The sequence below is a fragment of the Branchiostoma floridae genome, chromosome 7 (assembly GCF_000003815.2).
Source record: "Branchiostoma floridae strain S238N-H82 chromosome 7, Bfl_VNyyK, whole genome shotgun sequence".
Classification (NCBI taxonomy): Eukaryota; Metazoa; Chordata; class Leptocardii; order Amphioxiformes; family Branchiostomatidae; genus Branchiostoma; species Branchiostoma floridae.
The window spans coordinates 14488428-14502052 of record NC_049985.1 but is presented as its reverse complement, the minus strand read 5'-3'; the positions used below and the strand labels follow the sequence as shown (position 1 = coordinate 14502052).

Below are 13625 nucleotides of genomic sequence, written 5' to 3'. Positions count from 1 at the left end.
AGACAGCTATGACAACAGTCTTTATAGAAGCTAGCATATGTTTTGTTAATAGCCGATTCGACAATACTGTAAATCAAGTAACCTATATCTAAAGTTCCTCGTTCAAACTTTAAAACTGGCTATTTCACCATTGTATACCATATATACAAGTGGGACACTTCGTCTTCCACTGCTTCCAGAAAAGAAGTCAAACCCTAAATACGTAGACTGTAGCTCTCAGCAGTCCATACCATTGATAGAATAGTCACTCGTTTACACTTGTCACCATTGTTATCTATACCAAAGTATTTCATTTTATACATGTTTATTATATTTTCTGTATGTTTCATGTTGCAATTAGCCCTCGGGCAAGAACTTGCAAATAAACTTCCTATTATAAAGGGAACCTTTCAAATAAACCATTTGACTTCGTGAATTTCGTGATCGAAAATTGGGACACTCCTTGTCAGCAGGTAGAATCACTGTCTTCATAAGTGGCCAAATCCTTGAGAGCATTTTGTTCCTTCCGAGTGATATAAATTGCTTTCGGTGGGTTTAGCGACTTTGGTAGCCAGACTTGATAGCGGGGGTGTTATCCCTTTATTATACTAAAGAGAGGTACAAGAAATACCTATTGGTAAAATAATGGTTTAGCGGGGGTGTTATCCCTTTATTATACCAAAGAGAGGTTCAAGAACTACCTATTGGTAAAAGAATGGGATAGCGGGAGTGTTATCTCTTTATTATACTAAAGAGGTGTTTTACCTTTATTATACTAAAGAGAGGTTCAAGAACTACCTATTGGTAAAATAATGGTTTAGCGGGGGTGTTATCCCTTTATTATACCAAAGAGAGGTTCAAGGAATATCTATTGGAAAAATAATGGGTTAGCGGGTGTGTTGTCCCTAAAGAGAGGTTCAGAATCACCCATTGGTAAAAAAAAAATTACCTCTTGCAGATAGTGAATAATTACAGTTGTAGATGTCCAAAACTGTCGTTTGATCGGTCGGGACATTTTCGTTGCCTAAAAAACACAGAAATACATCTCAAGAAAATTTGTTATTTACCGGCTAGACAGCTATAAAAGGTGCATATTTCCAATGTTACAGTGGAATTGCTTTTTGAGACCATAAACACACTTACTGCATAATAGTTAAAAACTGTCCAAATATTTCGGTACAATTCTCTCACATACAGATAGGTGGCGTTCATCACTAGGTACTACAGTTGCGTGCTCCTTCCGCAAATATTTGGTCTTAGGAACTTGATCTATATGTGTGGATTAAAACATAAGATAGTGTATTCGTAGATTCAATAAATCACGAGCAAACACTTAGAAGTTCTGGCCAGAGACTTTCGGAATATTTTAATAGACTAAGTATTACCCATACAAGTCTTTTTGAAAATTCCCACCTTATTGTTCTTGACACTCAAACACTAGCCTCTACCAGGCTCCGTGGATCGGTGGTCTAATTGTTGAAATTTGACAAATAGAGTCAATAGTACGCTAAGGGAGTCGGCCGGCCAGTATTTAAACACTCTCCGGTCCACAAATTTGGGGCGTTCTATTACCTTTATATTTGTCCAATTTCTACAATTAGACCACCGATCCACGGAGCCTGGTAGATGCTAGTAAAACACCAGAAGTGACAGCTTGTAGCAAATTCATCACAGTATATTATTTGGTGAATCTTTGTTCTGGTGTGGATAACAAACAGCTGCCCTTTACAGCCTTAAAAAGGCAATATGACTACCTTTACCTACGTTTTACATTCAGGTGGGCAGCTACAAATTTTGATTGTAAAACGGTTATTGCAATTGAAGTACTGATACTACACCATGGATTATATATACTGTTATCACAAGCATGAATGTTTCTTTCAACCATTGAATAATTCAGAAAGTTTGTTATAAGAACCAACTAGGTCTAAATATGACGGTCACCATCTGTAACGAGGGAACCATTCTTGTACGTTGACGTCATCATCATATAGCCCATTCCCGTATAATCAGGCATACTTTGTTTTTGATCAAAACCATTCTTAAACTGACCAAGAATTATTGATAGGATGTATTCTATTATTAGAATACTCACTCGCTAGTTTGATAGTCAATTATATCGCGGTGAATTATATCAATCTCATCAATATTGATTGGTCACCTTTCTCACGCGGCGGCCATGATAGATCTAAAACGAGTTCAATGAGGCAAACAAAAGACTGTCCATCATAATTAATAGTTCAACCAATGATAGCATGGAAATTAGAAAATTGACCAATAAGAGAATGGCTGCATGTCCGTCAAATATTTGCATTATTATGCTTTTATTTTGCATCTCTTAAGGGACTTATGGGATCAGTACTCGAGTCTAAATTGCTACATATTTCGCTGCATAACACTAGTTATAATATTTATTATTTGATCTTGTATTGTAAAAAATTGTGTGGTCTGGGGAAAAAACTAAATGGGAGCTGATTTTAGAAATAAGTTTTGTCTGTTTGCCTCATTGACCTCGTCTTTAATCCATCATGGCCGCCGCGTGAGAAAGGTGTATAGGGAGATTTAATATTACAATATCCAATTTCCATTGGAACAGACGTATTTCTATGCCTCATACTAAAACACACGAACACACACACACACACACACACACACACACACACACATACACACCTTGATGGCACGTTTTGCTTATTTTGCTTTTTTAAATGTTTTTGTTACATTTTACTTTGTATAATAAGCCAGAAACAATGTGTGCTTGATGTATGTTTATGTGTCTCATACTAACACATCCCATACAACCATTCCATCACACTGACAAACAAGGACAAAATCACAGAATCGCAAACTGCAAGCAGTTAAGCTTTATTTTGATTAATAAAAAAGCCAGAAGTACAAAATCTTCAACTTCCTTAACATGCCAGTCTCAATGTCAGACAGCAGATACAATAGTGTTGGTAACTGTACGTGTGTTAAAAGACTTGATATTAACAATAGATTGTATTGTTTTTTTCTGGGGGACTGTAACAAACTAGATGTAACACAAGGCACTTTTTGCAGCTGTTTTCCTTGCCATGATAATTCTTTAGCTACAATGCGCTTTCCCCAGTCAGTTCATATCTTGTTCAAGCCTATAAAAGACCATAAGATAATGGTAACTCTTTGTCTTCTTATTCGTTATTATACATTTTGGGTCTCAAGTTCTTAACATGTTACAAGTTCTTTAACATTCCCATCAACCATTCATCTTAGGATAACATGACATTAAAATCTGCTGACGTCATTATTGATGTACAGATGAAAGTCATACCTGTGACAAAGGAAAGCAATGCAGTTTCTTATCTTAAAAACTACATTCACACAAGTTTCACGGATCTTCCATATAAGTGCAAACTCTGAGACCAGAGTATATGCTTTCCTTTGGCTTTAGATGGAACAAAGCGGTTCTTACTTTGCAGTGTTAGACTTCCAACTGTATAGACTGGGGTCTAAATTTTACTTATCGTTTCCTATAAAAAAAGGTGTCAATGATATAGATACAGCACCTCTATGTGTAGATAGTTTTACACATGTTTTTAGACTGCTGCAGTTGACTAACAGCCTGTTTGCTAATATGGATGTAGCATCGGTCTCAACATGAGGTGCTTGTATCGAAAACACTGGCAATGAAAAACAAAAACTATTGGCACAGCGTCTACTTCTATGACAGAACCACAATTTCTTAAGGCTTAACGCCTTCAAACATATAGGAAAACTCATAATCTGAATGTTGATCACTTTTCACCAAGTAAACTTAGTATGATTTGTCATCAGAAGGACATTGTGTACCTGCTTACCAATAAATGATTATAAAAAAAGCAATTAAGTATCTATTAGCACAGCGTCTACTTCTAAAACAAAGTCACCATTCCATTGGACTTGTGGTGTTACATAATTTCATAAAAATTCACAATCTGATGGTTTCTCATTTTTCACCAGGTAAACTTGGTATGACATATGCTATCAGAAGGACATTGTGTGCCTGTATCTAAATAAGTAGTAATAAAAACAATAAAACTATGCATACTCTATCAGCACAGCGTCTACTTCTATGACCGAATCAAATTCAATTTCTTATAAGACCTTATGCATTCCTCAATTTCAGGAAAACTCACAATCTGAATGTTTCTCACTTTTCACCAAGTAAACTTGGTATGATATCTGTCATCAGAAGGACATTGTGTGCTTGTATCTAGATAAATGGTAATAAAAAGCAATAAGATATGTTGGCACAGCGTCTACCCCTATGACAAGATTCACATCCCTGTAGACTTACTATCTTCCCAAAATTCAGGACTATTCACACTCTGGATGTTGCCAACTTGTTATCTGTCTCTAGAGGGACATTGTGTGCCTGTTTCTAAATAAGTAATGGTAAAATGAAAAAAAAACACTGTGACTGAAGTCAGGGGTTACATGTACGAAAATGGAATTTGTAAACACCTCAAACAATATCATGATAAAGGAAAGGGAATCGTGGTAAATAGGTCCAAAGGATTATGTACTACCTTGTAACCCCATAACTTCAGTCTGAACAGCCTTTGTAAGAGTCCTTTAGTACAAAGGCTGGTGTGTCACCTCAAGAAACCTCAAGTATCTCAAAAAGGACTTTAAAGAACTCACTGTAGAATGAAGAATCGTCTGTGCTAATACGGTAATAATTGATATGTTTTAACATGGTCCAACGCAAAGAAGGCAACTCAAGATTTCTTTTTTTGTGTGTTTGTGTTGTATCAAGTCAGAACTTTTCAGTACATTTACATGTATACCTAAGTCTTCATTCCCAATTTTGAATTGGCGCCATCATTTCATTTTGGGACTTCGGGCTATTTTAGCTCATAAATGTATATTTTGGATTTGGGGCTGCATTAAGTAATGAAAATGGTAAAAGGTTGGTGTTGCAATGTGTCATTGATCTTTAACTTTTCCATGCAATCATATTCAGATGAAGACGTATTACATGTCTATGTTATATGAAAATCATATGGTATTTCAACTGACTCGTGACAATGGTGACAGAACAGAACATAGATGACCCATACATAATGTCATCATTTCATCATAATCTTCTACAAGAGGGGCAACCACTTCAGTCGTTTCACATTTAAATTCTTTCCAAGAAGCTATTGTTTAGACCCTATGTATAGTATGTAGTTGTGTCTATAAAAGAAGTAATGTTCACCCCCCAGCTATATCACTGACATTGGATATGGATGAGGACACAAAACATGCACTATTATGATTGTTGATTAAATCATGACATGAAGTGCATGTTAAGTGTTTTACATGAATTTTCATAGGTATTGGAGTTTTCTTTTCACAACCAGTGTAGCTTTTCCTGCTGACGTTTCAGTATCTGTCAGACACCTTCCCCAGAGCTTCTGACTGGAGTGCTACTTATCACTGCTATATGTAACCAATGTGAGTTTAGTTGCAATTAGGGCTTTAACGGCCAGAACACAATCCCCAATCGCCACCTAAATCGTCTACACACATAACGGCGAGAAGAAGCACTGCATTCAGAAGCTCCGATAGAAGATATCTGATAGACATCAAAACATCAACATGTAAGACTACATTGAATGTGGAAAATATTAAACTCCAGCATCCTATACTGTGCCAACCCAATGGAATTAATTGGTGTCAGCTTTCCACAGTTGTGCTTTAGTAGGAATACCAGCTTGGAATTGAACCAGAACCACATTGGTGTTAGGGACGGTACTTTGATTTTCCAGTGTCATAACAAAAGTTTCACCACCTTTGTTTAGCTTCGGGGAAATGATACTATATCCTTCACCTCGCTCCTCAATCTTCCACAGCTGATAGTCACTTCCTGTCCACTGTTTGTTGATGACCCTAGGATAACAAAACAATATGTTTTGTTACCTATCTACTTATCACACTATCACACTATACCTGTGATTTAAGTCTATTCAGGATCAGTGATCTATCTCAGTAAAACTTTTGTGTATGCATATGGTTCCTCAAATGTTTGCGATTAAGGAATACCATGTTCAGTAACAGGTCCAAGATACTACTGTTACTTTTCTCCCAATGTAATGTTATTTTAGACAAGCATCCACTACCATTAACAGCATGCATGTTGCAAAAAAAGCAGTTGTTATTCCAAGTCCAACTTCTAAGTCAATCATTGATTCAAGTTCATGGAATGAAACTTACTTCACATTTGTAGCTGGTTTTTCATCAATACTCATTGCTAGCGGTGGAGTACTCTCAGCTTCTATGGATACGTATCCTGAGCCCTGAGATTGCCAAGTAGAACAGGTATAACATTAGATAGAGAAGTCGTACATGATTGAACCAGAAGTGTATCTGAAAGGAATTCTGTCTGAGAGTGTGCTTTAACCAGTTATGAATGTACTAGTGTGATTATTGTAGCTACATAAACCAATCTAATATCGTGAGTCCAAATTATAAACTTAACTGCAATAACTCTAGGATGGAGGGACTGGATAGAGTACTTTGTACCACTTAACCAGAATGTTAACTCTCAGCTAATTGGATTAAAATGAACACGTAATCAATCTCCACCTGTGCATACATCTGGACATCTGGATAACTTCAGCTTACTGATTCACGCACTTGTGAAACATCGTGCATCAACATTGCATTTGGCGGGGGGGGGGGGGGTAAAGTTGACACATTTGTCCAGATGTGAGCCCTCAGCAGATGCATATATTCTAGATGGGGTTTTCGTAAACAGTTAGACCTAGCATATTCTAGATGGGGTTTTCGTAAACAGTTAGACCTAGCATGACGTCGTTACCTGTCTCTTAAAAAACCATTTTTGGAACCCATCGTTTGCCGGGTCAAGTTTTTTGACAACAATTTGAGTGCCACCGTTGGGTTTGAAATCCTTGACGGTCATCAGAAGTTCTCCATCTTCCTTGCTTTTGATGAACTGGAGAATAGTGAACTTGTTAATACATATTGTGGTATTCATAGTACAGCACGCATGTGACAATAAGAAGAAATTGCAACACTGATGTACGCACATAGTACATACTAGTAGTCGAAATAGATATTCTCTGCAGAAGGTAATACACATTGTATCCGAACATTTGCAACAAATCTATTCAAAATTTACTGAGCATATCGCACTAGCTTATCTTCAATTTTTAGAATCATTGTTCATATATATACATAAATCGAGAAGATACTGAGGGCAGTGCAGTACTGTGGTTACTGTGGCTCCGCTGCAGTGCAGTCGCTAACCGATAGGAGGCCCGTTATCGCCCTTGACCTTCCTTCTCACGACCCCTACCCATCCCCTAAATACAATGGCATACACAACCATCTATAGCTTCTCGAGTTATGTTGTGCACAACCAAACACGCATACATACACAGCCCACTACAGTACGGTAGGGAAACGCCAGGTGAACCATTTACGAACTTGACCTTTGCTTCCAAAACTGATGCCAACCATACATCATGAAGATCAACTCACAGCTTCTCGAGCTATGTTTTGCACAGGCAAAAAACATTTTGATACACAGCCCACTGCAGTACTGTAGGAAAACGCCGGGTAAACCATTTTCGAACTTGACCTTTCTTTCTACAACTTCTACCTACCTAAATAATATCATGGACATCAATTCACAGCTTCTCGAGTCGTCCGCAAACAATCACACAAAAATACAAAGCCCGCTGTAGATCCGTAGAAAAACGCCAGGTAAACCGTTTTCGAATTTGACCTCCCTTTTCATAACCGCTACACACCCACCAAACAGCATCAAGATCCATCCGTAGTTTCTCGAGTTATATACTGTTGACCTACAAACAGAACCACCACGCCATGGCGCAGCTAAAAACAACCTTCTTGCAAAGCATGGCGAAGATAATACCTGTTCATCATACTTTTTCAACAGGTCATTCTGATTATCAAAGCTATTCCAATGCAGTGTTTTGGGCCAATGAGATGTTTTACACTCCTTCCTGATAAAAAATTGCTTCAAAACCTACATTCTTTCCAAACCCTGCTTGGCAGGAACATGCTTAGACTATTACTTGTTCACTTTGATATAATTTTATACATTAAAGGGGTCAACTGCATGCTGCAAATCCTTAGCCTGAGATAATGCCTTTCAATAAAGGCCTCTCGTGCATGTGCAGACTTGAGAGTTACACAGACTTCAAATTCGTAAAGTTTGAATATTAATATTGTGTTTCACAGCCTTTACATAAAATATATATATTTGATGGCTAAAGTCTTCCACAGTTTTTTTTGGGGTGGTGAATATGAATCCTTGGCCATACTGTACATGTAGCTATTAGGGTGAATGATATTCCAAAATGGTTTGAGATAGCCAACCAGAGAACAAGTTGTCCCTAGAGGACAAGTATTTCAGAACTGGCAGGAATGAAGAAAATGGTAATTTCACATCATCCTCCAGAAAACTCAAGGTATTTCACCTGGCTAAATTGGCATTATGACCTTCCATTGTTTTCTTATTGAATGAAGAAAGAATGAAGCCGTAAAGAATTCTTAATCTGATTTTGGGGGTCATATGGATGACGTCATCATGTTTTATTGCCCCTATAATTTTTTCTACGAGAAAGTACAGCACTTTGGTACATACCACCGTAGCGGTACCCGTAGCAGTAAGGAAAATATTCTGCTTTCCCTAAATTACATTCCAATAGCAAGGAGGGTGAAAATGTCAGTAACCAAGGAAATAATTAATGCAAGCCACCGGTTCACATAAAGGTTAGAAATGACTCAATCTCATCAGAGGGAAGAAAGTGGCAGTGTTAAAGAAAAAATGATATCAGTCTTCCAAGTTATGATACGAAACAATTATTATCCTGGCTCCTACTCTTGGCTCCTAGGAGGTCCAAAATAATGTGCAAAGGAAATGGACCGATCCAGAAGCCCCGCCCCTTGTTCGATTATGTTCTATTTCGAACACCTTCCTCAAAAACAGCGTTTGTCGGACAGAACTTGCCACCGCCGCGTTTTAGCTGATAATAACGACTGACTTCGGTTTAGCTTTTTTGGCCAGTGACTTTTGTAAAAAAAAAGTTAGCTAACTTTACTTAAGCATATATGCCAAATACATAATATAAATAAAACAAAGAATAACGCACCTTTGACATTTCTGGATTGGGTCACTTCGTTTTCTATATGAAAAATAAACACAAAAAGTGATGTCATTAATCAGTTACCAGATAAGATTTGATCATGGAAGCTCATTTGTGTTGGTAGTAACCATAGTACAATGCTATACTTTCTTCCAACACAAAAGTACACACGGATCAAATTTTCAACGACCACTGTCGCCTTCTTCATCACTGATGACCAATCACTTCAGAACGTAAACTCGCGAGATAACTAAGATACTAGTTGGGCTCCGCCATCTTATATCCACCACCTTGAATTGTCAAAAATACATTCTTTAAGCAAATTAAGACAAACGATAATGAATATAGACTAAAAACGTTTCATGTAAACATTTCTTGATAAAAAAATACAGGTACAAATTTGATAGGTAATAATCTCGTTATTCTTCATCGTACACGAAAAAAAGGAAAATTTTGTTACCAACAAAATTTTAGGAAAACAAATTTGGTGGCTCTAGCGTAAGCCGTTCTGGCGTTATGCGAGATGAAAGTTGGCACGGCCTCAAAAGCGATGAGAACTGGAATTGACCAATCAGAATGGGAGTTATACAGGACATTGACCAATCAGAAGGAGCGAAACATACAATGACGGTTCCTGCTTGACAGTGCCTGTGAGTGAGGGCCGCGCGGTATGAAGCAACAACGACGTTGGTCACTGCCAATCGGGATGAGGCTGGGTTGTCATTTTTGTATATGCTAATGTTGATGATCTCATATGCAATCATGGTACAGTTGGTAATAGTTCACCACAGGGGATTGAATTATCATTTTTGGCATGTCTGTCGTGTTTTTGCATTAACACGTCAACATGAAAAAAAATAGCAGTATAGATGGATTTTTTGCATGAAGATCCGGTCGATTATCTAGCTGCAGTCTAAGGGCATGACATCCTGAAAGGCGGAATTGTTGTTCAATGCCACTTAATTTGAGTGAATTCAATTCAAAACCTTAAATCTATTAGGACTGATCTAACATTCTTAACCTCGTGCGAGTTGCCGCAGCAATTTCAGCTCAATTACCAGGTTAATGTTCCGGCCTTTGCCACCGAATTCTTCTTGTTGATCATAGCTATAGTTAAGTCGCTTTTGTCGGAATGTTAAGTTTATTTTTGACAATAGTAGAATCTTTCAAAGCAGGCATGGCACCTGAATACACTGACATAAAGTTAAATATATACGCATATCTACATATATAGATATTTATGATTGTTTCCATTGTTACATATATATTATTGTTACCATGTGACCTGTACCTAGCCCAGTGGGGCAAAAATATGCAATAAAGGTCTTCATTCATATAATAGAGACCTTATTACTTCTACGTAATTTAGGTAATGACCACGAGATACGAACGGTGTAATTGTACAGGGATGCTGATGAAGTTTCTAGATCACAACAAGATGAGCTCCATAGAACAATTTTTCATGACTATTTGTAATCAATCAATCAATTAGTCAACCAACCAGTTCTATTAACGAAAGCTGTAGACACAATGTTGAAAACATATTGACACCGCCCTGGCCAAAACAAATGTTAAACAAGTTAATATGGCAGCGTCCATATAATGCAAAAAAAATGGCAAAAGCAAAATGAAAACTGTTTGTTTCGGTGTTTACAGAGATCGCTGTTTTTGGTTTTAAAAAGTTGACAATTTGTCTTTGTTTTCGATAATTAGAGGGACAACCTCTGACCGGCGCTGTTACGGACAAGCGGCGGCACTACCACTACGTTGTTGGTCCTGCGTCAACTCCGCGGTGGGTGCCGGGAGCACCCAGGCCGACCTGGCCTGGCAGCGCCCTTAAGAGAACCTATCCTTTCAGTAGTCGACGTTGAGGTTAATAAAAGACCCGCTGCCAGTTGTTCAGACAAGGAAAAATGCGACGTCACTGGTAAAAAGCCGAGCAAGCCACCTGAACTTAAGGGCAGGGCTATGTACGGAGTGTGGTAGAGCGTGGGTGTGGCAGGGACGCCGAAGTCTTTCCCGGCGCGGCGCAAAGTTCCAGTCTCAGACTGGAAGCCGGCCTGCGGACGAGTGGCCTATTCTTCCATGTTGCTTTGGGTGTTGGTTTTCTAAAAGCGTTCTCGCAATTCCAGACCTTGCAATCCTTTTTAAATTATCTCATTCAAGTATTCAACTTCAAAATCATGTTACAAGATGCATGAAGCCATCTGGAATTGCGTTTAATTCTTACAAGACTTCAAATATAAAGAAAACAAAACATGTTCTGAAGAGAAAGATAAAAGAATGCGACAGAAAATGAGCAAGACAAAAAAAAAAAAAAACACATTGTAATCAAAATCTCAATACGCCGTACGGAAATAAACAGGCGCGCAGTTCTGTTCTTGGTTCATAGGAGGCATGGTGGTTTCACAACTGTGGCTGGGGCTGTTTGACTTCGTTATCTTTGCGTGAGCTTCGCGGTAGATAGTCAAGCGGACACGGCGGATCAAAGCACCGAGGCCGACTCGCTGTGCGATGGAATCTGGCAGCGCCCTTATTTTTTCAATGATCGACGTTGAAAAGACCCGCGCTGAGAAGCCCGGACAAAAAATAGCAATGTACCCGATGAACAGTCGAGCAAGCCCCTGAACTTAATGGCATGGGTTTCGCGTCAGTGGTATGTACGGATTGTGGTCGACCGTGAGCGGGGCCAGGGCGGCGAAGTCTTCCCCGGCGCGGCGCGGAGTTGTAGTCTCAGGTCAGCGGACGGGTGGCCTGTTCTTCCACTTGGCTGTTTTTTTTTTGTGAAAGCGTTCACGCAATTCCAGACCTTGCAATTACTTTTTAAATCATTCTATTCAAATATTCAACTTCATGTTTCAGGAGGCAAGTCATCTGGGAAATGGGTTTGACTCTTCACGTATCAAAAGAAAGCAAATGTGTGTTCACAAGAGAACGATAAAAGAACGAGACAGATAATAAGCAAGACAAAAACATAATGTATTTCATGCCGTAAAGAGAAAACAACAAGGCGCGCACTTTCTTTATTCATAGGAGGCATGGCAATTTCGTAACTCTTCGTGGCTAAGGCGCTATGACTTCGTTGCTTTTACGTCAGCTCCACGGCATACAGATGTTGAAGCGGGGACGGGACCAGGAGCACCCGCCGGCCCGACCCGTTCCGCGCTGTACGCTGCAAGCGCCCTTGTGGTATTGGTCGTGGTAGAGCGGTCGAAGCTGATAGTAACAAATATTGGTGAATTTTCGTTTCCAAAAGAGCAGGATTTTACCGTTCTTGCTGCCAGAGACGTTTGCGATAGATCCCTATGTCTTTCGGACAGGCCACGCGATTGGGCGTCGGCGGACCGTGTGGACCGCTCCCCGCAATCCCGACCCGTTGGGGACGTCGACCGCGGTACCGGTTTTGCACCCTCTGGCAATCGAGCGACACTTTATTATATGTGACACATTGACAAAGATATGACTGGTAGTCGTCAGTCTTAGCAAGTCAAAGATAGAGTGACAAAAACGTGTTTTTCAACTCAAATCCATCCCTCGCACAAGCCGTTGTGATAGCAAATCGTTTCAATTCCTGACTCTGCCCAAACAAAAAATAACCTAAGAAGGCAACATACGAGTACGTTTCTTCATTAAACAAGTAGTTCCAACCGTTAACTGACAAAAAATGCAACTTACAAGTTCTGGAAACAGTAGTAAGGATGATATCGACCAGGGTGACGCTGAGGTTGTCTGCTGTCGAGTCTGGGATGACGGTCCGCAGTCTGGATAGCTTCGGAGTTCCGGAGAAACTGGGGTTTGTGCGGGATTTGTCCAGACTTTAAAGCCGCTGAACAGTGTGGCGTGTTTGAAATGATTGACAGCCAGATATTGTTATGCAAATTCATCGAGAGAAATGAACTAGCGGATTGGTCAAAGCTGTCAGAAAATTATAGGTACGCCCCCTATTCACGCGCAGAAATCATGGCTAACACATGCTCATGGATGGTAGTAGTGCATGATCAACTTGTGCATCACGATCAGGCACGTATCTATAATCAAAGTATCCACGTGGACACTGGGCAATTTTACGAAGGAACAATGAACTTAACAACAGGTCGGTTTTAACAGAGACTTATGCAGAAGACGTTTAATCCACAAAGGTTGTGTTTTGTTTATAAAAGGGTAGAAAATTTCAAAAACTGTATGATATTTCCATAAAAAGGCCGTTTTTCTAAACACATGTCAATCTACAAACACAAGCTGATGATGCAATCCTTCACGTGAACATTGGGTGTGATACAGCTTCAACCAATCAGCTGTAAGCCCGTAGCGTCATGTAATTAAGACGAAGACGCAATGAACTTTACTAAGGGACAATGATCCCCACAGAAATCTTAGCTGCTGGTTTTATCCCAGATAAAATCTCAAATTTATCTTGCAATCCCCCAATGACTTAAGTTTTTCAAAATCTATGGAAATAAAATATCTTAATGTATCTGAGATAGAGGCTTTGAAAGGCTTGCA

The 13625-nt window shown here is 39.2% G+C and overlaps 1 protein-coding gene across 1 annotated transcript; it reads right to left on the bottom strand.

The window, feature by feature from the left end:
* Positions 1–2892: 2892 nt before the first annotated feature.
* Positions 2893–12987, bottom strand: LOC118419979. The gene is made up of 5 exons (XM_035826683.1): positions 12798–12987; positions 9129–9161; positions 6806–6940; positions 6199–6281; positions 2893–5874 (listed from the first exon to the last, which is right to left on the bottom strand). Exons 2-5 carry the CDS (start codon positions 9135–9137, stop codon positions 5652–5654), a joined length of 450 nt encoding a protein of 149 aa, XP_035682576.1. The 5' UTR covers positions 9138–9161; positions 12798–12987; the 3' UTR covers positions 2893–5651.
* Between the last annotated feature and the right edge of the window lie 638 nt (positions 12988–13625).

Coding starts and splice junctions, on each gene's coding strand:
- LOC118419979 (XM_035826683.1), bottom strand. Junction 6,282..6,805: donor AATGGTTTTTTAAGAGACAG/GTAACGACGTCA, acceptor TGGCAATCTCAG/GGCTCAGGATACGTATCCAT. Junction 5,875..6,198: donor AAACCAGCTACAAATGTGAA/GTAAGTTTCATT, acceptor TTGTTATCCTAG/GGTCATCAACAAACAGTGGA.